Source organism: Protopterus annectens, chromosome 6.part1 (assembly GCF_019279795.1).
Source record: "Protopterus annectens isolate FY-2018-M chromosome 6.part1, PAN1.0, whole genome shotgun sequence".
Lineage (NCBI taxonomy): Eukaryota > Metazoa > Chordata > Ceratodontiformes > Protopteridae > Protopterus > Protopterus annectens.
Window position 1 is genome coordinate 119,628,746 of NC_056738.1, and position 23,111 is coordinate 119,651,856.

At 37.7% G+C, this 23,111-nt stretch overlaps 1 protein-coding gene across 1 annotated transcript in view; it reads left to right on the plus strand.

Moving 5' to 3' along the window:
- Nucleotides 1-23,111, plus strand: part of LOC122805262 (dynein axonemal heavy chain 11-like) — a 4,596,980-nt gene that overhangs the window by 2,834,080 nt on the left and 1,739,789 nt on the right. The window contains exon 52 of the mRNA XM_044075350.1: nucleotides 4,989-5,150. Within this exon, the coding sequence (XP_043931285.1) occupies nucleotides 4,989-5,150 (162 nt within the window). The remainder of the gene's footprint in view (nucleotides 1-4,988; nucleotides 5,151-23,111) is intronic.

Sequence of the window (23,111 nt, forward strand, 5' to 3'; positions counted from 1 at the left end):
ATTTGAGAAGATTGGGGGATGGGGCTATAAGGGAACATGCAGCCTGTACAAAAAAGCTTTATTTTATTACTTCTCTTCAATATGGCCAGTTGTTTCCATCAGGATGTTACTCAACAAGGCATAGTGGAAACATTGCTGTTCATTAGTTCTGTAAGCATGAGTGCAGCAGCAGCAAGGAAATACTTCTGAGCTGTAGCTGATTTTTCTCCACATTGGAAAGAGAATTTATTTCTGCACAACTTAGATGAATAAACTCCAGGCATATGTTCAACTGCATTTCATGACATTACTCTGTATGGTTTGAATAAATCCTCAAAACCCAACCCTTGATGTGTTTTATTGTTTAAAATATAATACATTGGCAGTCTTGTCAGCTCTGTTCGGATTACAGAATACTCATATTTCATATAGCTTAAGTCAATTTATTTAAGTATTTTTGCACTTTGCAAAATATTAATAAAATATGTCAAATACAGAACATAAACAAGAAGAAGAACAAAATATTTTGTCAAAAATAAAACTTATGCTAACGTTTAAGTATTATAAAACAGTTATTAAAATGTAGACTATTTTGTAACTTCTTACAGTTAGACGTTGCCCGTTCGATTCTCAGTTAGAGCGCCTTCTGTGTGGCGACATGCGTGAATGGGCATTCCTTCGTTGAAGGTTGTGCATTAGGCCCGGCAAGCCAGCACGTAAACTCTACTGCCAATCATTAGCGGACCGGAGTTCCGCTGTGGCGACCCCTAACCGGGAAAAGCCGAAAGAAGATTATATTGTAACTTCTTACATACAGTGTATTATATTAAATATGTATAAAGCATAATATGGGTTACCAAAGCATGGCATTTTGTGAAGTTAATATCAGATGAGTTCCAAAATGTGGGAACTGAAAGACTGAACAAAGAAGGTGCATACAAAACACAAGTTCACAAAGATGGCATATTAAACTGTGGCTCAAACTATCAACACTATAATGAAAATGTGAACATCAAAAAATAAAAAATAGAACATTAAAGTTTAAGAAAAAGTCTAAAATAAGTTTCAATAAGTCTCCAGTATAATTTCAAAATTACCTCCAAATGATCTATTCCAGATATTGATATTCACACTGTAATAAAGGCAGATAAAAAATCCTTGCTGAACAAGTTAGAAATTACACTGACCTCTGAATATACACAGAATAAACCCAATTTAGTATATACATTTCAAATTAGTTTATATGCATTGATTAGTTCAATCTCTAAATCTTCCATTTCAGCCCACTGTACAGAGATATAACTCCCAACATTTATTTTTAGTTCCTGTTGTTTTTTTCTTTTACATGCTTCCAACTTGTATGATTTTTTTTTTGGCAAAAAAAAAAAAAAATGTCATTGTAATGTCAATTTATTCTAGCCATGCATTTTTTTTGTTAGAGGTTTATAATCTAGTCAGTACTACATGTCTTGACACTCCTGCAGCTGAGTTTCCCTCTTCCATTCTAGTATCAGTCAGCTAAGTACCTGAAGATGGTGTGTCCCCACTCCAACCGTACTGCATCTTTACATTTAAATCTCTCAGTATAGGCAGTACATGTCATTAATTCTGGCACTCCACTTCTGCAGAAGTTGTTTACATATCCTCCATTTCCATCCATTTTGGAACAAACCACTGAGTTAAAAATTGCCACAATCCCCCTCTCTTTTACCATGTTTATCTAAGTTGTGAAATCAAGACAATAAATCTCCATTAACTACCTGAGATGCAACTTAAACTTGAATTTATTAGTAATCAGAAATAAACACACAAACAAGTAAGGTAAAAGAACCATCTGAGTAGTTCCCATTGTAGGGAGGGTCACAGTGATGCCCATTTGAAAAACTACTCTGTATTCATGCATTTTTATTCTATATGTAGATTCTTATATTTATGTAGTTATATTTCTTTTTGTCATAAAAATTATTAATATTTTAATATTATTAACTTGTACTCAGTGACTTAAATCAATGTCATATTGCTGTGCAGACGCCTGAAGGCTGGTTGGTATTAAGAGTCAGGTCTAAAATGCCTGCATTTTTTTTTTTTGTGACAAACTATGATCAGTGAGATGGACTATAAAGAACAATAAATCTTTATGTAACTTGCAGATATATTGAAGTGAATCTACATATATTGAAATGAACATGCAAGATACTATATATGGATAATCTCTAAGCAAAATGTCTGTAATATCTGAAATAAATTTGAAAAAAAAACATTAAGTTCCACACATATGTCCTTCCTGAACTGAATATTCATTTTAAATCACAGATTAAAATGACATGCACAGATTTGTACACAGACTTGTAAAGAAAGATTTGTCCATTATTTTTGTAATAGTTATAATTAGAGAATAACATGATGGAAAAATGCTACTATGTGCCAAATTAAAATAACAAAGGGGTAACATTTTTATAAAGGTAACTACTTACGCAGTCCCAGAAAGAAGAAATGTAGCATAGACAGAGAAGAAGTTCTCTTGCTGAATATATTATTTTTATTTGCATTAGACGTGTCTATTATGTACACTTTAAGCCTTCATTTGTGCATTTAAATCAATGCAGAGATACCTGTAATATAATTTTTAAGGATTACCTGAGTGATGAGTATTTTTGAAGGATAAAGTATAATATCCCATGATGCATATCTCTCTGGTCTCCCGTAGCTTAATGCCTTACAACTGCTAATATATCTTCAGATGACTTTTTGACCTGACTGTCCACCTCATGAAGCCAGTCACACACCAAACATAATTTAAGGTTAAAATTTTAGCATTTGTTACAATGTAACTACGCCCTCACCAAGAGAATAATTATTGAAAAATAAATATATCCTCATACTTGCAGAATGCTCTTGAATAGTTGTGTATATAAATAAGTTGCCCCTGAATGTTAAAACATATAATATGGCAAAATATGATTTACGTATGTGTTAAAGAATGTTATTTTGATATCTTGATATTTAATTAGCAGTACTCCTATAAGAATGATACAGTAACTGGTATTAAATATTTAAGGCATAAAAAGTGCTCACTACTCCATATTGTAGAGAAGAATATATTGTGTGCAACCTTGTTTCCTGACAGATTGAAAGCTTTACTGTACATTTCAAATTTACTTAATTTTCTTTTCCAGTTACACAGCTGGTCATTAGCTTATCCAGTTATGTTTAAAACAAAGGTGACCATAATGGTGCTTATCATTCATGACATATTATTTACAGCTCTTGCTATGACCTTTAACTATAGAAAACCTTAATTCAAACCTGCATTTATTGATTTATGAAGTGCCTTAGCAGCTTATAGCTTCTGAAATGTACTTACTGCATTATATGCAGTAGGGAAAGACCTGTAATAGAAGGAATAAATATCTACCCACAGCATAATTTTTTAATTGTTATTTATTTGTTATTGTTAACCAGGTAGATCCTGTAGGTGCAAGTACTTGTTTTCAGTGGGAGGTACTGTTAATCAAATTTTACAAAGCCTCGTAGACTATTTACAAACATACAGAGAGTAAACAAAAAAGGCATGTTAGAGAGTAAATTTTAGAGTACTAGTCAGCTTTTGGCACATTAAGTGGAAGGAATTAGAATAATTGCAGATAGATGGGTCTACCTGGTTAGCAAATAAATAGTAATTAAAAAAATATGCTAAAGGTATACATTTCTTCCTTCTATTACTGGCCTTTCATTATTTCTACACATAATGTAGTAGGTAAATTTTAGAAGTTATGCCTAATGTACTATAACTAAGCTTGCCTGCATGTATGCTTTGCTTAGACTGTATACATACACCAAGAAATTGAACTTCAGTATTTCTTAGATATACATTTTGGTTTGTATATAGGTTAAGTACTTTATTGTATTCGCCTGTAGCCCTGCAGCCAAAGCTGTATGTAAAATAGACTGTTTAGGATCATCCCCTACTTACCCAGTTAACTATCGTCAAATAAAAAGAAAGAAATGCAAACATATGTAGTTACATACATAAATAACTCACACAAATATTCATTTTTATATGGAGTTGTAACCTTTTCTATGTCATGTAAACATACTTAGTGCAATCAGTTCACTCATGGCTGCAAATGACTCTTCTGGAATCCTTTGAAAGTGTTATAGCTTTTGGTTCTCCCAAAAATATGAGTACTTGATGTGTTATGTCTCAGGGTTATGCATAACATGTTAGCTATCCACTTTATTGTGTCTGTTGCTACAAAATGCATTGGGAGTATATAGAATGCATTTTCACATGGCTAGTATTCTTTAAGCTGCAGGAGAATTTTGTATAATTTTGAGTATGGGTTGTAGTACAATTAATGCTGACACAGTGGTAGCTTTCTTGTGTTGAAAGGGGTATAATTAGAAGCCATCTTTATGATATATTAAAAGTTTCAAGACTATAGTCAAAATCTCTACATAACTCCTTAGTATATCAGGAGCCACTGTCTTTAAATTTCCCTCACAAATTTGATTTAGAACTGTAGTCATTCTTTTGTGGATTTTTTGTTAATTCATTCTCATCTTGAATTTCTTAGGGCATTTCCCTGCACCCATAGAATGTTATTATGTCTGCAACAGTACACAAGATTTGTGACCAAAAAGCTTTTTGTTTTTAAGATCTGGTTCTCTGTTCTACATAGTTTTTTTAACTTTCTCTATGTTTCACATGGATAATAAATAAATCTTATTAGTGTATGTCAATAAAGTGAAGTTTCTAACCAGAGAATCATACTGAAGAGGATAAAAACTGCCATGCTTTCTTTCATCACAACATAACTGTTTAAGCCACAAAGGAGAAAAAAAAAACAGCCTCCTCTTGAAAATACTGTAAAAAGTGTAATATGTGCCATTTAAGCCTTAGAGCAGTATATGATTTATATTTATAGAAGATGAACTGCAACATGAAGTACTGAGATTGATTTGATTTCATAAGCAAAGACATTATTCATATGTAAAACTGCTTGCAGGTTGTCCTATGTTTTTCACCAGTGGGCTTTACACTGAGAACAAGAGCAAGGAAGTTCCCAGCACTTGTGAACTGCACAGCCATTGACTGGTTCCATGCTTGGCCACAGGTAGCCTTAGAATCTGTCAGCAGCAGCTTTATTGCACAAATTGAAGGACTCAATGTAAGTTAAGCATATGTGTCATCCATGCATGTCTTTTAATGCAAGTATAATTGTCTTTTTTGTTAAAGCTAATGCAAAACGATATTCACAGTGAATGATGAAATAATTTATCCTTAAGTGTTACTTTCACTTAATATCCTACACTGAAGAATTCCCATTTTGTAGAATTAGATAGTGTTATATGGGTTTTCACTTTCAAAATTATAATATAGTGAGAATAATTAAAGGTAGTGATATGCATTTGATGAAGTAATTGACAAATAAATGTATTTAAAAGAAATAAAAATATAACTAATTTAGAATATATCAACAACTGTGAGCTTATAAACTTTGTTCATGATCATGGACTAATAGTCTAATATTTTGTAGACAAAAGATTCCTTTATTGCAGGAAGTAGGCAAGATTGTCTACAAATCAATTCTTGTAGTCAAAGCCTTTGATACTTGTACAAGTGATTTAGTATTTTTTTCTGTTTATTCATTGCATAGCTTTAGGATATGTCACAGAATCTAGGCCTTTAAAAAGGTACTGCCACTTCAGCATTTTTCTTTTTCTTATAACACCATAAGCAGTAATACTTGTAGTCTTCTCAGCACATTAAAAAAGCTCATTCTATATTTAGTATTGCTCATGTCTGTGCTATGCTGTTCATCTAAAGACATAAGAAACTGAATTTCTCTGCTACGTGGTATTTTATCCTTGCAATCATTGTCCACATTGTATGTGGCTTGATTGATGAATGATAACTGAAAGATCAGGTGTCAGTTTAATTTGAGGGGCAGTTACTCAATATATAGTAATGGCTATCCTCTTCTCTTCCTTTCCAAACAACATTTTTTCCACATAGATTCATATGTTCTTGCTAAGCTTATACCCAAAGGTGACAATTGAGAAATTCAGCCACATTATCCAGTACTGGTATAAGACTAACGGTGTCCCCAGTTACAAAGACTTTCTCCACATATCTCTGGTGAAAATTTATGATCTCCCATCCAGTCGTCCAGTTTTAAAGGTTGCTAGGAAAGTACTCTGCTTGACTGGTAATGACAGCCTGTTCTTTTAATGGCTGTTATTTTGGGTTAGGTATATGTCATGCCATCTAATGTTGTTTATGTGGTCTTCTAGGTTTAGGTCTCTAGAATGGGTGCTTGCTTTTCCGCATATGCCACAAGAAGGATATATGTAAATTATAGTTGCATACTGAAGCACAAGTGTTGCATACTGAAGCTCAAGTGTTGCCAGTCAATGAAGTCATAAAGTCATGAGTATATAATACCTTAAATAGCCCGTGTTGCTCAGTATCTGGGAAATGGAACATTGATAGGCAATATATCTTAACAGCAGAACTACCAGAATGAAGGCAAAAAGATTTATGGCAGCAAGTCAAAATCTAATAGAAAAATGTTAATTCATAGTAGTTTTATTAGTTAGCATTTTAGTCTGATTTGTGTAGTTTTAATGACGCTTAGGTTTGTAGGCTATTTTTCACAATGACAACTACAGCTTAAGAGATGAATCATAGAACTGATACAGCTGCCATGGAGTGAGTAGAATAAGTTGGGTGGTTGGCAAGTACAACACTAGACTACATCATCCTAACCACATCTGTGGAAGGGAGAGAGGGTGCAGGAAATGTTTTGGGAATGGAAAGATTTAATAGTATGTGCAGGACATACACATTCACATTTGTTTTTTTAACTGTATGTTACTGTTGAAACCTTCATAATTTTCATGACTCCTAACTAATGGGGTCCACAGAACATATCCACGAGAGGGGAGGGGAAGTGGAGGTGGCAGGTGAAATGCATGAGTGAGATAGAAAGGGATATGGGGAAAATTTATAGAGCTCTAGTTGAAAGACCATAAAACCAAAATGTATTAAAATATTGATTAAGGTTTTTAAATGAAGTAATCTAATTATTTTGTTTTGTAAGCAAATACTAATATTCACCACAGAAAGTTTGAAGGACTGCACAAAAAAATGACCAAAGTAACATTTACTGTTCATTTACACAAAAAGGAATATTCTGATGTAATACTCATCTGAAAAAAGTGAGGATAACAAAAAAAAAAAAAAACTTCTAAAACAGGCTTCTAAAATGTGAATAATGATGAAATGTATTCAAAGTATATGTCTGAAAAGAAAAATAAACTAAGTTTTATTTCCCAAGTTCAATACTATATTTTAGACTAAGTTAATGCATTTTAAAAAGTAAGCATTTTGTCCCAAGACATACTGGACCACATAGGAATATACCAAAAGCTTTCACACTAAACTCTTGCTGTATTAGTGTGAAATGAAGTTGAGCGGAACACATTAATTTAGAAGTGATCGGTTACCAATGGAAATAAATAATTCATGATGAAGGGAATTACTCTAATTAGCAGGCAGTTTGAGTCCTTTGATAAAACCAAGCTCTAATTCCGTGAAGGGCAGAAAATGCTGTCATCAGTCAGCCCTGAAAAGATTAGCATCTATTATGAATGAGGCTAGGCACCCCAGTGAAGTCATGTGTGTCCAGGAGACAAACTTAATATGTTCTAAAAACAGGACACAGTTTGTCTCATGAGCATGCTGTGACTCCTATTGGGCTATTGTATGTAGGTACAAGCAAACATCCATGCTGCTGTCATTCTCATCCAGTCCATCATTCTGACAGCTGTGAAAATACATTCTCCTTGCAAAGCAGGCAACACATAACAAAGCAGACTATAAAGATTAAGCATCACAGTGTAGAGTTTGCAGCTCTTGTGCAACAGAACTCATTAAAATGGCTGGAGTATATAAAAGTGAATCTAAATATTATAGCATTTAATTTTTATCAGTGTTGCTTAGAGAATAAATAATCTGACCCATAGATTTTAGGAAACTCCAGACATTTTTCTTTTCCAAAATCTGTTTTCCTTTCTCTGGCAGTTTACATAAAATGATCAAAATGCAATTGCATTTTATAAGGCCCATGGTAGAAAGTAAAATACAAGGAACAGTGCTAACTGCATACTCTGTGAATGTGGTTATAGCTACAACTGACCAGGAGACTTCTACAGATTTTTATGTGTAATTTGCATGTATGTTAACTAACTATTAAAGTCTTTTTTTCAAGTATAGCACTATAGTCTAGTGATAAATTCAGCACATATAATGCTTCTTATAAGAATCATGAGAAACATTCAATAACTGAAACGAGAGACATCTAGTTTACAAGGAATCATTTCTGCAGGGAGTTTGTTGCTATGTACTTAATGCAATGCATCCAGCGAGATGGTAGTGGGCGGGGGAATTATGCCATTCAGAAGTGCACTGGGAAAGATAACAATAAATGGCTAATAATGATTTCTAATGAGCTTGATTAAGTTGATTTGTTATAGAAAATTAAGTGGCAAAGGGTGAATGAAGTTAATATAATAAAAAGATTAATTCTAAAAGGAATGAAACTGTATAGTGCTTTAAAAGCATGAGCTAGAACATTGCAAAATACCCATAACAATAAGAACTTCACATATTATATAGCATTCTTATAAGGCTGTAAAATAACAAATTAAGTTTAAATTGCAATCCTTTGTTAAATTCATTAAAATAAGGTAGTATTATTTCGGGAAACAGTAATACAGTTTATCGGTTCTTTTACATTATCTGTTTGAGACATTTATAAATGCTGTTTTACTGGTGCACTTATAAATCATAATTAAATAGCATTAATAGTAACTATATTAAAATATCTGTATGTGAATATTCTATAGTATATAAATCATAAACAGTACTTTGTTACCAAATGTGGTAATGATACTCTAGCCTTGTCATGTCTTGCACTAGAGATAAGTTAAATGGCAAGCTGCAATAGTTCAAACAGAATTTAGTTACCCTCTGATGAAGATAAGATGATGATAATTAACTGTATGGAATCTTTCTAATATGCAATACTTGAAGAGTTAGTTGTGTACCAGAACAATTAGTAGTAAAACTGTTTTGTTTCACTAGGCAGCATGTTTAAATTCATTGTTTCGACTGCAGTGTACATAACTGTGAATCCTGGATACCTTGGACATGGCTGTCTTCTCTTGTTATTCATGTCATAAATAAATGGGAGCAAAACACAGTTGCAATGTTTTCTGTTAAGAACCTCATGCTGTAAGCTATGTTTAAACACCTAGTGGTAGATATTTTGGTTATTGCCACTTATCTGAATCTGTATTAATTTGTCGTTATTTCATTTTTTTTCATAGTTGCAGCAGGTGATAGGATTCACCAGGCACATTTCTTGTTTTCATGATCAGTGGAACTAGACTATGTGGCTAAGTAACCTTCTCAGTCTCACAGAATATTAAATGGAGGTTATGGGAATCAAACATATTATCTGTGTGATGCATCATGCAGCTCATTACATTAACTACTAGATTATACAATGAATGCTGAAAATCTGAAATTAGAGTATATGAAATTAAGCATCAAGACAGAGCAAGAATGACAAAGTATACAAGAAGAAAGAGTAAATATACTTGCTTTAGATAGATAGCTATTATTCACTACTAAGGTAATTAACATTTCCACTGGTATTACAAAATCAACCACAAATGCATTGTTGTTAAAATCATCTGTTAAAATTTTCATGTCAGCACATGATTTCTCTGTCATATAATTCAGTAAAACACAAATGCATTTTAACATGGGCAGTTAAGCCAATCAAAAGCCCCCATGCAGAGGGTTATGACCCCCCTCCCCTAGTTTTGTGTATATACGTATGTGTGTGCATGTGTGTTTGTGGTAACTTTGTATGTATTGTTGACTCAGTTATCTTTCCTATATCAGAAAGCTGTTTAATAAACCTGCATTTTCCACCAAATCTTGAGTGTAATTGTGGTGCACTCTGATCTACAATAGAGCATGTGTTATACATGCAGTTAATATATCAGAATTTCCAGATAATGAAAGGAACAGAGCATCCCTCAGATGATATTAGCCTAGGATGCATTATAATAGTACAAAATGGCAAAAGCAACAACAACACAAGTATCCGTTTACAAAACAGAAATAGAAAGTCTTGGTTATTATAGCTGAACCATAGCATAATGGCATAAAAAAACAATATCAAGCTGTCATTTATGGTGATAGTGAGACAGTGGAGTTTAGGATGTATATTTATTGTGGATTAGGTGTACATACCATATGAACTGTTCAAAACTGGCAAGTGATTAATCAACTCGTTATGCTACTCCTAGATTTCTTCTAGCAAAATCTGCTACTTACTGAATTCTAGTGCTGCCTAAGTGGCATTTTGGTTATCTGTTAAGGTAACCCAGTATTAGCCAGCTTTCAAAAGGTCAGACTCCCTTCCATCTCACTTCCTGTAACAGCTGATTGGCTGAATATATCATGAGAGGGAGGCCTTCACAGGAAATGAGTGCCTAGTCTTTTTTTCTGTAATCCAAAGAAGAAAGTCCTCTGACTTATCACAGAATCCAGTGCCAAATTTTCCAGTTTACTGCCCCATTTGAGGAACCTCTTTGTCTCATTTTATTATTAAATTTATTATTCTCTTTCTATTTTTATGTTTATTTTAATATTTTATTTCTGTCAGTGTTTATAGTAATTTCTGTTGGAATTTATGCTTGTAGCACTGTTTATTTGGCTTCTGTCTTTAAAAAATTCTTGTTTTTTACTGTTTCTGAAAAAACTTTCTCTATTTCTCTAAGAAGTAAAGTATGCGTGTGTGCTGCTAGACATAAGGGACTGTCTTGTGCAGTCAGAACAACAGATTAATTTGCACGGTCTTTCATGTTGTTCCTCTGCTTTATTTTCATCTTTTGACACTAGACTATTACAGAACTTGGATGTTTTCAGCATGTACATATTATTTACTATATGTATAGTTCTGTTTTGTGTGTTTTGAACATCAGATTGTGATTTTACAGCAATGAAGTTCTTTGAATGTACTGACGAGATTTCACCTTTAAGACAAGAAAATATAGTTTAAATTGCTATGAGACATTATTTTAAGAGAGTTTAACAGAGTTCAAGTGTGTGGAACTAATTTTTAATACTAGATTGGCACACTAGTTACTTTGGTGCATAGACTTTGTGTACTGGAAATTTTTTAACTCCCATCAATTGTAAAAGAATTATGAACATATTTCAAACCATTTTTTATGATAATAGGACAGTTTGGCAGAATGTAGTTGTGTAAGGACATACTTATTGTGATTTATTATCCAGTACTGTCAGTATATTATTATTATTTTGGCTGGTGTTCTTCCCCCTGACTTGATGGATGATAACTCTGGTACCCACCCCATCAAATCTGGTTGTACCTAAAAATAATAAAAATAAATAAATAAATAAATAAATAAAGACATGTGTCAACCTATGTTTAGTCATTTTCTTGGGCCATAGTTATGCCTACAAACCACTTACCTTTTGCCCCATTCCCTCTAGTGTAGCTTTACCGGCCACAATAGAATGGGGTTTAGACACATCCTCCAGCACTCTTATGGTACCAGTGCAGGTATGGGAGAACCAGATCCTTTAGCTAGAGGACTAGTCTGAAGTAAGAGACTCCTTGCCAGACATAACATACTATCACCAGATATTTTCTCTAGTAGTGAAGTTCACAAGAAAAATAACAGAAGGTTCATCATACACCTGATAATCAGATTAGAGCTGTTTATATGGCTGATGTGGTTTCTTAGGCTAAGAGTGTTTGCAGACAGCTAATACTGGGGGTTGTGTTCATATACATGGCTCTAGTGCTATTTTGGCTAAAGATCCTTCTGTTGTTTTAGAGAATGATGAGGAATCCGTCCATTAAAATTTAATGTAACTCATGGAGCTTTTCTCCCCGGGCCTCCTCTGAAAAAGGACCTATGTCCAGTTAGGCTTTTCCAGTAAACAAATGTTAAATAAATAAATAAATAAAAATAAAATCTGATGAGTACAAATAGTGATTTCCTAGCTGACCCTAAGTCCAGTCACTCTGATTCTTTGGCTTAATTCCAAACAGGTTTTCACTTTATCCCAGATGATTGCTAGATTTAGTGATGTTTTTGCTTGGAAGCAGTTGGGAACTACCCCACAGCTAGGCAGGGTATATATAACTTTATGGACAAGATGCCCAATTCTGTGGATAACTCTCCTTAATAACCAGCCTCAGAAAATGTTTATAAACTGCATGCAGGACACCAGTATCCATTATAGCAGAACTAGAAGAAAATATAGGGTCTCCTTAGATATGACAGGTCTCTTTTCTCATTTGAATGCTGACCCAGCTGCAGTCTTCCCAGCTACCTGTTCAAGTAAAAAGTCCTTGGCTTAATCTAAGTTAACACCCCTGATAAAGAGGGAAAATGGCTTGATCTTCATGGCAAAAGGATGTCTTGTTCATGTAGTTTAGCCTTTGGAATGTTAAATTATCAAGGCTATAAGTGGAAGTTTATTTTACAGTAAGCATACAGTTTGGATGATTTTGCTGCATCCTTACCTGCAGAGCAAAAGTCTTATATAATTGAAATTGTTTCTAATTTCACTCAGGTTTCAAAACTTGTTATGAGAGGTATGCTTGAATGTGCAGATACAAAAAAAATGTTTCTTTTGTATTAAGACAGTATTCTTGGTTATAAAATCAAAACTTCTATTATGATAAAAGCCAACAATGTGAAGTTGTTCTATCTCGTCGTTCATTCTGCAGATGGGTTCGAAGCCGATCCTCGGCTCCTAGTCAGCCAACTACAAAGCTTGAGGTCTTCAGACAGCTCGAGGCCAAGTCCCTATCCCATGATGCACCATGAGTTACCCCAGATCTAGTTTGTCGCTGCAACAGATTGGAGGTTTCCTCACAGCTCGGGCCAGTATAATAATTTTTTTCTAGAAAACATTTCTCTCTTCAACTTTATAACTTAATATTTTGTTAAACTAGTGTTAGCTTTAATTGTGATAGTTCCTTATAGTCCTTTTGGCCATAGTTTATATAGGCCATTAGTATCTCCCTTCCCTTTCTTTGGTGTGCCTTTATATATTTATTAGAATAGGTTTAATAGTTTAGAAGTGTTTTAGCAAAGATTTATAGACTTTAGACCCAGTTTGTTAAGGACTGCTTACTATTTGAATTCTATAGTGTTATTTCAAGTTGTTGAAGACGTGTGTGTGTGTGTGTGTGTGTGTGTGTGTGTGTGTGTGTGTGTGTGTGTGTGTGTGTGTGTGTGTGTGTGTGTGTGTGTGTGTGTGTGTGTGTGTGTGTGTGTGTGTGTGTGTGTGTGTGTGTGTGTGTGTGTGTGTATTTTGATAATTCAAGTTTGCTTGTGTGCATTTAAATATTTAAATATTTTCATGGCTGACCAGGATAAGGAGAAACAACCCAAGTCTGGGTTTAAAAAATGTCCAAAGTGTGAACAAAAGATGTCTGTGACTGATGGTCATGTTAATTGTGTTTATTGTTTTAGTGCTTTGCACTTGCAAGAGAGTTGCTCCATCTGCCATTCCTTTAGTAACCGTGTACTTCATGAAAGGAAAAGAAAGTTAATTGACAGAGGGCTATTAAAATTATCCTTTCAAGAAACTTTGGGCAACCATGATAAAGCTAGTCAGTCTCCCAAATCTTCCAAGTCCTCTAAAGCTTCATCATCAGATTCGACAAAATCAAAAAACCTTCGACGTTGACTCCACAACCTTCGAAGCTGAGCATCTTATCTTTTTGAAGCTGATCCCCAGTCCTGGAACCGGTCTCCGCAGTATTGAAGCCACCAGTCCCCCAGTTGGTACCACCCTCTATCCATTCATCTCAGTCCTCAATAAGCCTATCCGATTTGGATGTGGATTGTGTGGTGCAGAAGTTGTTACAGGCACCGGCGTTTGCAAAATTTTTATCGGTTCTGACCCAAGTGGTTTTGCAACTGAAAACTGTTACTTCATCTACTTCTTTTCCTCCTCTGAGCCATACTGGTCCATCAGAGCCGGAGGACTTGGACCTTATGATTGTGGAGCCTTCGGAACTGACACCTGCTCCAGTGCCATCAGTTCCGATTACTCAGACTTCCTCGGTGCCCATCGAGGAGTTTAGGAGCTGACACTCACCGGTCGTGTCCAGGGAGGATAGTCTGACTGACCTGTTGGTTCTGACTTTACCTCTCGGGGTTTCGGCTTGGATGAGTTCGGCTCCTACCTCTGGATTGGAGCCCACTGTTCCAGTGCCGAGGAAATCATCCTTTTCTTCACATCCAGCGGTTCCTTCTCACTGGAGCAGGGGTGCTTTTGAGGCCATGAGGAGAGTAATGTCCTCCAGGACATCCACAACTTCAAGACCAATTACCTCTTTGCCAAAAGTGCCTGTGTCGTCTACTGCCTCACAGATCCCTTTGAAGCGTAGAGACCCTGAGCCTCAGAAAGCCCCACTGGGTGGTCCCTGCTCTTCCGAGACCTGACCAGAAGCTCCCACTGATGAGGTTCCCAGGAAGAGAATTTTCAAGAGGAAGTATCTAGACTCCCTGCAGGAGTCTGTCACATCTGATGCTGACTTAGATGAATCAGAAGAGTCCCCATGGTCCCCTTCTGAAGATATCTCATTTGCAGATATTTTGGAAATCCTTAAGCAGAGGGGTGTGTGGAAGCCCACCCACCCTACTGAAGATGAGTCGGTCCTCCTGAAAGCTTTCAGGTCTCAGCCCTCCACCTCTTGGGTGTCTCTGCCCTTCAATGAGCTTATAGAGCTGGTCTCACGAAGGGCGTGGGAGTCTCCAGACACCATGAAGCCTGTCCCTAGGAGGCCCAATAAATTTATTTCTGCCCCTTATGATAAGACCTTTCTCACTATGGGAGTGCCTGTTGATGCCATGGTGGTGGCAGCAGCAGCCACCAAAAAGGAGATGTCAGAAATGTCTTCCTCTATCTATCCTCCTAACAGAGACTCTAGGATCATGGATAGGTACAAGAAGCGCATGTATAGTTCAGCGACTTTTGCCATGCATTCACTGAACTACCTTACACATTTCACAAGACTGCAAAAGACCTCCTAAAAGAGCTTGGAGATACTCTACAGGGTACAGTAGCTGAGGGAGCTTCAGACATGGTTGCATCCCAGCTTGTTACCCTTAATTTCGCAGTGAACTTGTCTATGCATCTGATCTCATATGCAGCTGATGGAATGAGTAGGGCAGTGGGTAGAGGAATTGCTCTCAGGAGACACTCCTGGATGCACTTATGTTCCTTTGCAGAGCCCTTTAAGCCATCCTTTGTCAACACCTCTTTTGATGGCTTGTCTCTTTTCAGGCCCAAAGTTAAGGAAACTTTGACCAGGCGGGAGCAGGAAGGAAAGACTCTGTCTGCTGTTGGAGTCCATTTTTCCATCCCTACTAGACCCTACCCCAAGGGTCAAAAGGGAAGAAAGATGTGGTTCTGAAAAGCCCAAGGAGCCTTTCTGGACACACGTGGTGAACCCCCTCCAGGGGTAGAAGAGGGGGCAATAATGGAAGATGCCACCCTCAGGGCAGAAGGGGTCCACAAAACCAGGGAGACAGAGACCAGTTCTTTGGGAAGCCCTATCAGCACTCCTGACAGAAGACCCAACTGTCCTACTCTGGAGGCAGTTGGGGGTCACTTATCTTTGTATCCAGATGCCTGGCTAAAAATAACAAATGACAACTGGGTACAAAGCATAGTTTCCAGAGGATATTTTATTCCCTTCGCCACCCCCCCCCCCATTGATAACAAAAATCCCGGATCTTCCACCTAGTTACAGGGAGCAAGCAACAGTAGAGGTCCAAACGTTGCTAAGAAAAAGAGTCAGCCAACCAGTCCCAGCAGACCAGATAGGATCCAGAACTTACTCAAGATTCTTTTTAGTTCCAAAAAAGACAAGGGACTGGAGACCTATTTTCGACCTCAGCAGGTTAAACAGATCTATCAAGAAGGAGAAGTTCCAGATGGTCATGCTACAGTCGATACTTCCCTTCTTAGGGAAAGACAATTGGATGTGCTTAATAGATCTCCAGGATGTGTACTACCACATAAAAATGGCCAGACCATCCAGGGATCAGCTGTGTGTCTGGCTGGGAGCCAATCATTACCAGTTTCGAGCCCTGCCCTTTGGTCTCACTACAGCCCCCAGAGTGTTCACCAAATGTATGGCAGTGGTCATGTCTCACCTGAGGCATTTGGGATTCCAGGTGTTTCCGTACTTAGATGATTGGCTCCTCAAAGCCACCACCAGGCATCAGCTAATACAAGCCAGGGACTCCACACTTACTCTTTGCAGTCAACTGGGCATTACCATAAACTCAGAAAAATCTGCCTTGTCACCATCGCAACATATCATTTTTATCGGAGCAGAACTGGACACCACCACCACCACTTTAAAACTTCCATCAGAAAGGGTATCAGTACTTCATCAGCAAATTCAGAATGTCATATCCAGAGACAAGGTGTCAGCCTCAGAAGTGCTAAAGTTGTTGGGGAGATGGCAGCTGCAATAATAGCGATTCCGTTGGGTCATATGCAATGCAGATTCTACAATGGCTTCTGTTCATGCATTGGTCTTATTAGGAGCTCCCAATGTCACATCTCATTATTCTAACAAACACACGCAAAAAAGATCTTCGGTGGTGGTTGATCTTTCTCCAAGTAACGATAGGTCGTCCTTTTATCCTACCCTCACCATCGGCCACGGTGACCATGGACACTTCCCTGATCGGGTGGGGGCATTTTCAGGAAGGAACAGCCCAAGGCACATGGACTGAACAAGAGACACATCTGCATATCAATGTCCTGGAGATGAGAGTGGTACTCTTGGCATTGCAGTACTTTCAGGACTTTCTCACTCTGGGGACAATTGCGATTCAGATGGACAACATGTCGGTGGTCTAGTACTTAAACAAACAAGGAGATACAGGTCCTATCTCCTTTCTCAAGAGGCCCTAAGAGTATGGCAGTGGGCTACATTCACCCAGCACTTTCTGATAGCAATGCACATCCCTGAGAAATCCAATGTGATTGCAAACAAACTTAGCAGGGCAATTTTGTTGCTTCACAAGTGGTCCCTCAAAAAAGAAATAGCAGAAAGAATATTCCACAAATGGGGCCAACCTTGCTGCAATCTTTTTGCATCCCCCAAGAACACAAAATGCAGAAGCTACTTTGCCCTGATTCCCCCTCTGGGAGATTCCCCAAGGGACGCACTCATACACGATTGGCCTCCAGGTCTCCTTTATGCATTCCCACCAATTCCCCTGATACCCAAAGTATTACAGAAATCCAAAGCCTAGGAAGGACCATCATTCTAATAGCCCCTCATTGGCCTGGTCAGATTTGGCTCCCCTTCCTTCGACCTCATCTGTTGGAAGATCCTTGGATTCTGGACCCAGTTCTGGACCTTCTGATGCATTCGTCGGGGCTTTTCATCCCTCCCTTCAGTCCCAACATAGCCAGGTTCCATAACCTCTCAAACGAAAATCAACATATCTTAATATCTTCTCATAAATCCTCTACTAGGAAGTTGTACCTTAGCAAATGGAAGAGATTTTCCATATGGGCTTCTCAGAATAACATTAACCCTTACCAAGTCTCTATTTCCTCTATATTAGAATTTTTGACTATGCTTTTCAAAAAAGGACCGATGGCAGCTAAAATTTGTGTACAGCTTGCCTCCATTTCTAGTTTTCATCTTGGTACTGAAGGATTTAGCATAATGTCACACAAGCTATCCAAAGTTCATGCAATATGAAATTTTTGTCTTGGAAGACTATCTTTTTAATAGCCATCACGTCTTCTCGAAGAGTGTCAGAACTACAAGCCTTGTCCATAAAACCTCTGTATTTGTTTTTTCATGCTGACAGAGTTTCACTGCAAACAAATCCTTCATTCTTACCTAAAGTTTGTACTGAAGCTAACCTTAACCAAACTATAGATTTACCAGTGTTTTTCCCTAAACACACCAACAATTTGGAGTATATGCCATGGGCACACCAGTAGCAACACGTATGATAATTTAGTGCTACATCAATGGGAAATAGCTTATATTTGTAGTAATTTTAATTCTTTGAATAGTAAAGTGTGTTTTTATCAATGATTTGTTGATGATTGTTTTTTGATTTGGAAGGGTTCTTCTTCTGAATTAGTAACTTATATTGACTAAATACGACAACTAATTTTTTGAAGTTTAAAATGGAATTTTCAGATAGTGATGTGATGTTTTTGGATCTAAAGGTTGTTTTAAAAGATGGATTATTGCATACCAGCATTTATAAGAAAGAAGTGCATGCTGGTAGATATATACATAGAAATAGTATGCATGCCCCACATGTCTTTAAAGGAATAGTAAAAGCACAGTTTGCTAGAACTAGTAGACTCAACACTGATGATTCACTTTTTCTTATACAGCTTGATGAAATGTTGAGTGAATTTTCAAATAGTGGTTATGATTCCAGATTATTATTGAATCTAAAAGCTAGCACTATAAAGGATAGATAAACAACACTTAGACTAATTTTAACGACATGTAATGAACCTATTTCTAAACCTAATAAGGATAAATCAAAATCAGATAAGATTAGGTATGTTACCACATATAATACTAGAACTCATTTAGTTAAATGTATCATAGAAAAGAACTGGGTTGTTCTAATGGCATCAGCAGAGATTAGGAATATCTTGGATAATAAACCGTATTTCTCATATGGAAATATGAGAACTTTGAAAAGTAAATTATGCTATAAGGATTTTACCTATGGTTGTAATTTTTATACCACATCCCGACATGGTACATTTGGATGTATGAATTGTACATGTTGCATATACATTTTAGGGAATACTAATGATTCCTTTGTTCATCCAACTACAGGAAGAGTTTACACATTTAATGTAACAGCTAATTGTAGTAGCATTAATGTGGTTTACTTAGCTACTTGCACTTTGTTTTTCTTTCTACGTGGGGAAAACCACGCGAAAATTAAAAGAACCCAAATGATGTTAAGAAATGTATCAGTGCAGTAAATATGATGATTTATGATTTACAGATTAGTGGAGATATTGATTTAGATTTATTCCATTTCTTTACTGTATCTTGCCCTGTTGTTCCACACTTGTATGGGCTCCCTAAAATCCATACCTATTACAGTGTAAAAATGTTTTGAAAGATACGACAGATTTTGCTGTTAAGTTAGCTGAATGGCATAATAGTTTAAACACTATAGATTTGCAGAAGGGGGATTTTCTTTTTTGTAACTTTAGACATTATGGGCTGGATTCACGAAACCTCTGTGTAAGACTTAATATGTCTTACTCGGAGGCTGCAGTTGAACGGGATGTCGTCAGCGTGCCATGAATATTCATGAGGGCACGCTGACTCATCCGTAACTCTTACACGGACTGAGTAGGCAAGCAGGGGGCGCGTCCAACTGCCGAGCAGTCTAAAAGTCCACACCCCTGCAAGGTTTTAAAATGCATAATGTCAACAGACAAGAGCGGGTCCGCTCAAATGTACTTGCACTCAACACCACACTCCCTGACACTGGAAACCCCCATCAGAGTTATGGAATGTAAAATATTAAATTTTTTTTTAAATCCACAATTTAGCTGCCCGTATTTGCGCTTGTTTGCACAGGTGTGCCCATTGCTTAACCACAGTTAGCAATTGTGACATTGAAGAGCATATAAGAACTACTTATGCAAATTAATCCAAATAGTAATAGCGTAATTGTAGAGCGTATGCACAAAGAGAAGGCATTCACGGTTTGAGTCCCACCACTCCCCTTCTTATTTATGTTTTAAATCAGCATTTGAAATAATACCAGACATATATGATTAAAATTTTATTAAAAGCAGTGACATGGCCAACGTATCAGTGAAGAAAATATATATTTTTAAAGGACCCAGCTATATAATAGCCTGCCGTTAAGCAATGTTTTACACAGCTAAACACAGGTGCCCATAGTTTAATAGCGCTTTACCCAGCTAAACAGAGGTGCCCATAGTTTAATAGCGCTTTACCCAGCTAAATAGAGATGCCCATAGTTTAATAGTGCTTCACCCAGCTAAACAGTTGCCCATAGTGTAATAGCGCTTTACCCAGTGCAGTAGAGTTGCCCAAAGTTTAAAAGCGCTTTACCCAGTGCAATGTGTTTGCGCAGACGTGCGCGCCGCGCCAACCAGGGCACCTTAGGGCACAGGGGAGCAATGTAGGGCTAAGTTGCTTAAACACAGCCACACCCCCTAGCCTGTCTAGACAGTATTAAAATAAAAGAATGACAAGGTTTGAACCCAGGACCCTTTGCATCATAATCAAAGTACAGAACCACTAAGCCATGACAACATAGGTGAAACAGTCACTATTAACATTCATAAACTTAGGAATGGTAGTTTAACCATTACTAAGCAGGTCTGCAGTCAGCCTAGAATTTTACAAAACAGCCAAACACATAAAAGTGCGGGAAATGCGGCATATTTAAGACCCACAGGTGGGAACACATGCCATAACTGATTGTAGCTCACATTTGCGGTCAGAATGTCTGGTGTTGGAGAGGGAGCGTGCTTCCGAGCGCAGAGATGGGGCATCGAGGAGTCCAAATACATGGTTTGGCTCCTAGTCCACTGTCACAAGGCAAGACTCCTGCAGGGCCAGTTCCAAGGGATGGAGTACAAGGCAGAGGCTTGGAACCGGTTAGCTCGTGACCTCACCAGTGCCACAGGCATTCCTTGGACTGGTGAGCAGGTCCGTCACCACCATGCGGACCTGAAGAGACAAAAGGAGGACCGCCTGAACCAGTGGATACAGGAGGCCTGTGGGATGCGGGATGCCCCAGTACTGAGTATGTAGCCATGGAATGCAGTATGTAAGATTTAAAATGGAGTATGTATAATGGATAGGAATGTCTCAATATCCCTTCATTTACTTTACAGCTGCAGGTGACCGTGTTACGAATCAGCAAGCCTATGCTGATAGGCTACTAAGGCTGCGCCGCCAGGCAGGTTAGTGATTATTCTGCATGTATTGTTATATAAAATATGGGAGAGAGCATGAAAGAAAGTGTTGTAGTCCAATAATACAGCCATAAAATGGATTGAATAAGTCCTCTGCATGTACTGTCAGATAAAAACGTTAGAGAGTCAGAAAAAGAGTGTAGTAACCCATTAAGAAAGGTAACAAATGTCTGGAATAATATCTCTGCAGACACTGTCATATAATAGAATATGTGAGTGAGCCTGAAAAAAGAGTGTGCTAACCTATTAATAAAGGTATAATATGTCGTGAACATGTCTGCCATATATACCGTTAAAACAAATAAAGGAGTGAGCCTGTGGAAAAGTGTGTAATGTCATTAATAAAGGTCTAAAACCCAGTGTGTGTCTGTTTCACTTAGTATGAAATGTTGTTGTATCCCAAATAGTAATGTGTTAGAAAGTGCTGGCAACCCAGAGTTCTGCAGTCCCATCTAAAGTGGGTGATGGAAGTGCTAGTAGCTGTGAAGTAAATATACAGTCCTCAACAGTCAGTTACTGGCTGGCATGCATAAGTAAATCTGGCACACGAGTAGCATGCTAATATGTTCCCCAGAAATGTAAGTGTGCTTCAATAAATGCAGGGTACTGTGCAATTAGAAGTGAAAATGTAATTTGAAAACATCCAGATATGTAGATAAAGAAATATAAATGCAACCATGAAATATGTAGCAGTAACATCTGCATCCTGGACAGTTAGTATGTGAGATATAGGTCAAGTATAGATTGAACTAGCCAAACCCACTACACAACCTAATGCATGGTGGCAAGTGTAATAATACATGTAGGGAATATACACCTGCAGTCACTAGGAATGTAGTGTAGAGTAAAAGTGTTTATAAGATGTTAACGGAGGTTTTTTCTACACCCTACTGTTTGTGCATAAACCATGCAATTCCACACCTCAATGGGTATGTGTAATCTTAAATATTTGTTGGGTTATATGTCCAATTGTTCTATAAATATTTGCACTCATGTTGATGCATGTGCCCTGTTCAAACACCACATTCATGGTGGCCTGTTGCTACCAATCATCCCTGCATGCGGTTGGAATAACCACTGTTGTTCAATATATGCATGTGTTATGTTTGCTGTTCAACTATTGGAACTGTGGTGTGTTGGGTTAATGGGAATATTACTGCATGCTGTTACAACTAATCTGGAATGCTGTTGTTTATGTTGTAATGAAACACACCTAATCACAGAACGTATGGAAAGGCCAGTCCCAGCGGACCCACCTGTCCCTCCTCAGTTGGCGAGTGCACCTGGCACCAGTGGCTCTTGTGCCCAGCCCGGACTCCCCTCCTCCGTTGGTCCTGTGCCACCTTCGGGTGGAAGTGCTGCAGGGGATAGGGCTCATCCCCCCCGTGCAAGCGTGGGTGGAGAAGAGTCACCCGTCACCCTTCGAAGGGTCTGGGTTGTGGTGCGTAGGGAGATCCAGCGTTCAGTCTCTGATCCCCTACGCCAGCTTGAGGCGAGAGTGGCACATCTCACGGGTGAGCCTGCCTGTCCTACTCAGCCCCCAGCACAGCCACCCCCAGGGCTGTGAAGGTTTAGTGGTGACTGCCCATGGGTGGGGATCTCAGTTCCACTGTTACCATCTGTGGGCTCATGGGCTTGTGATTTCCAAACAACCTTCCCCGTCAATTGTGTTCACCCACCCCATGTGTCAAATTCCGCCCCTGTATGCATCTTCTTTGTCTTGTCTGTTTACCTCCCCAACCTACCTCCCCAAATATACTTACTTCCTCTACCTCACTTACCACTCTCACCTGAAAAAAAAAAAAAAGGGCAATCTGTACCCAAAAAAAAATTACGCCCCATACATAGCTTCCCATTTTGCACACATGTCCATAGGACATGCACACCGATAATTCTAAATGGCAGTGAAACAAACTATGTTGTCCTCACCTCTCTCTCAGCGGTGGAAGGTCTCAAAACTCACTCCAAATTTTCAACATATGCACAGCTGTTGCTGTTAAAGAAA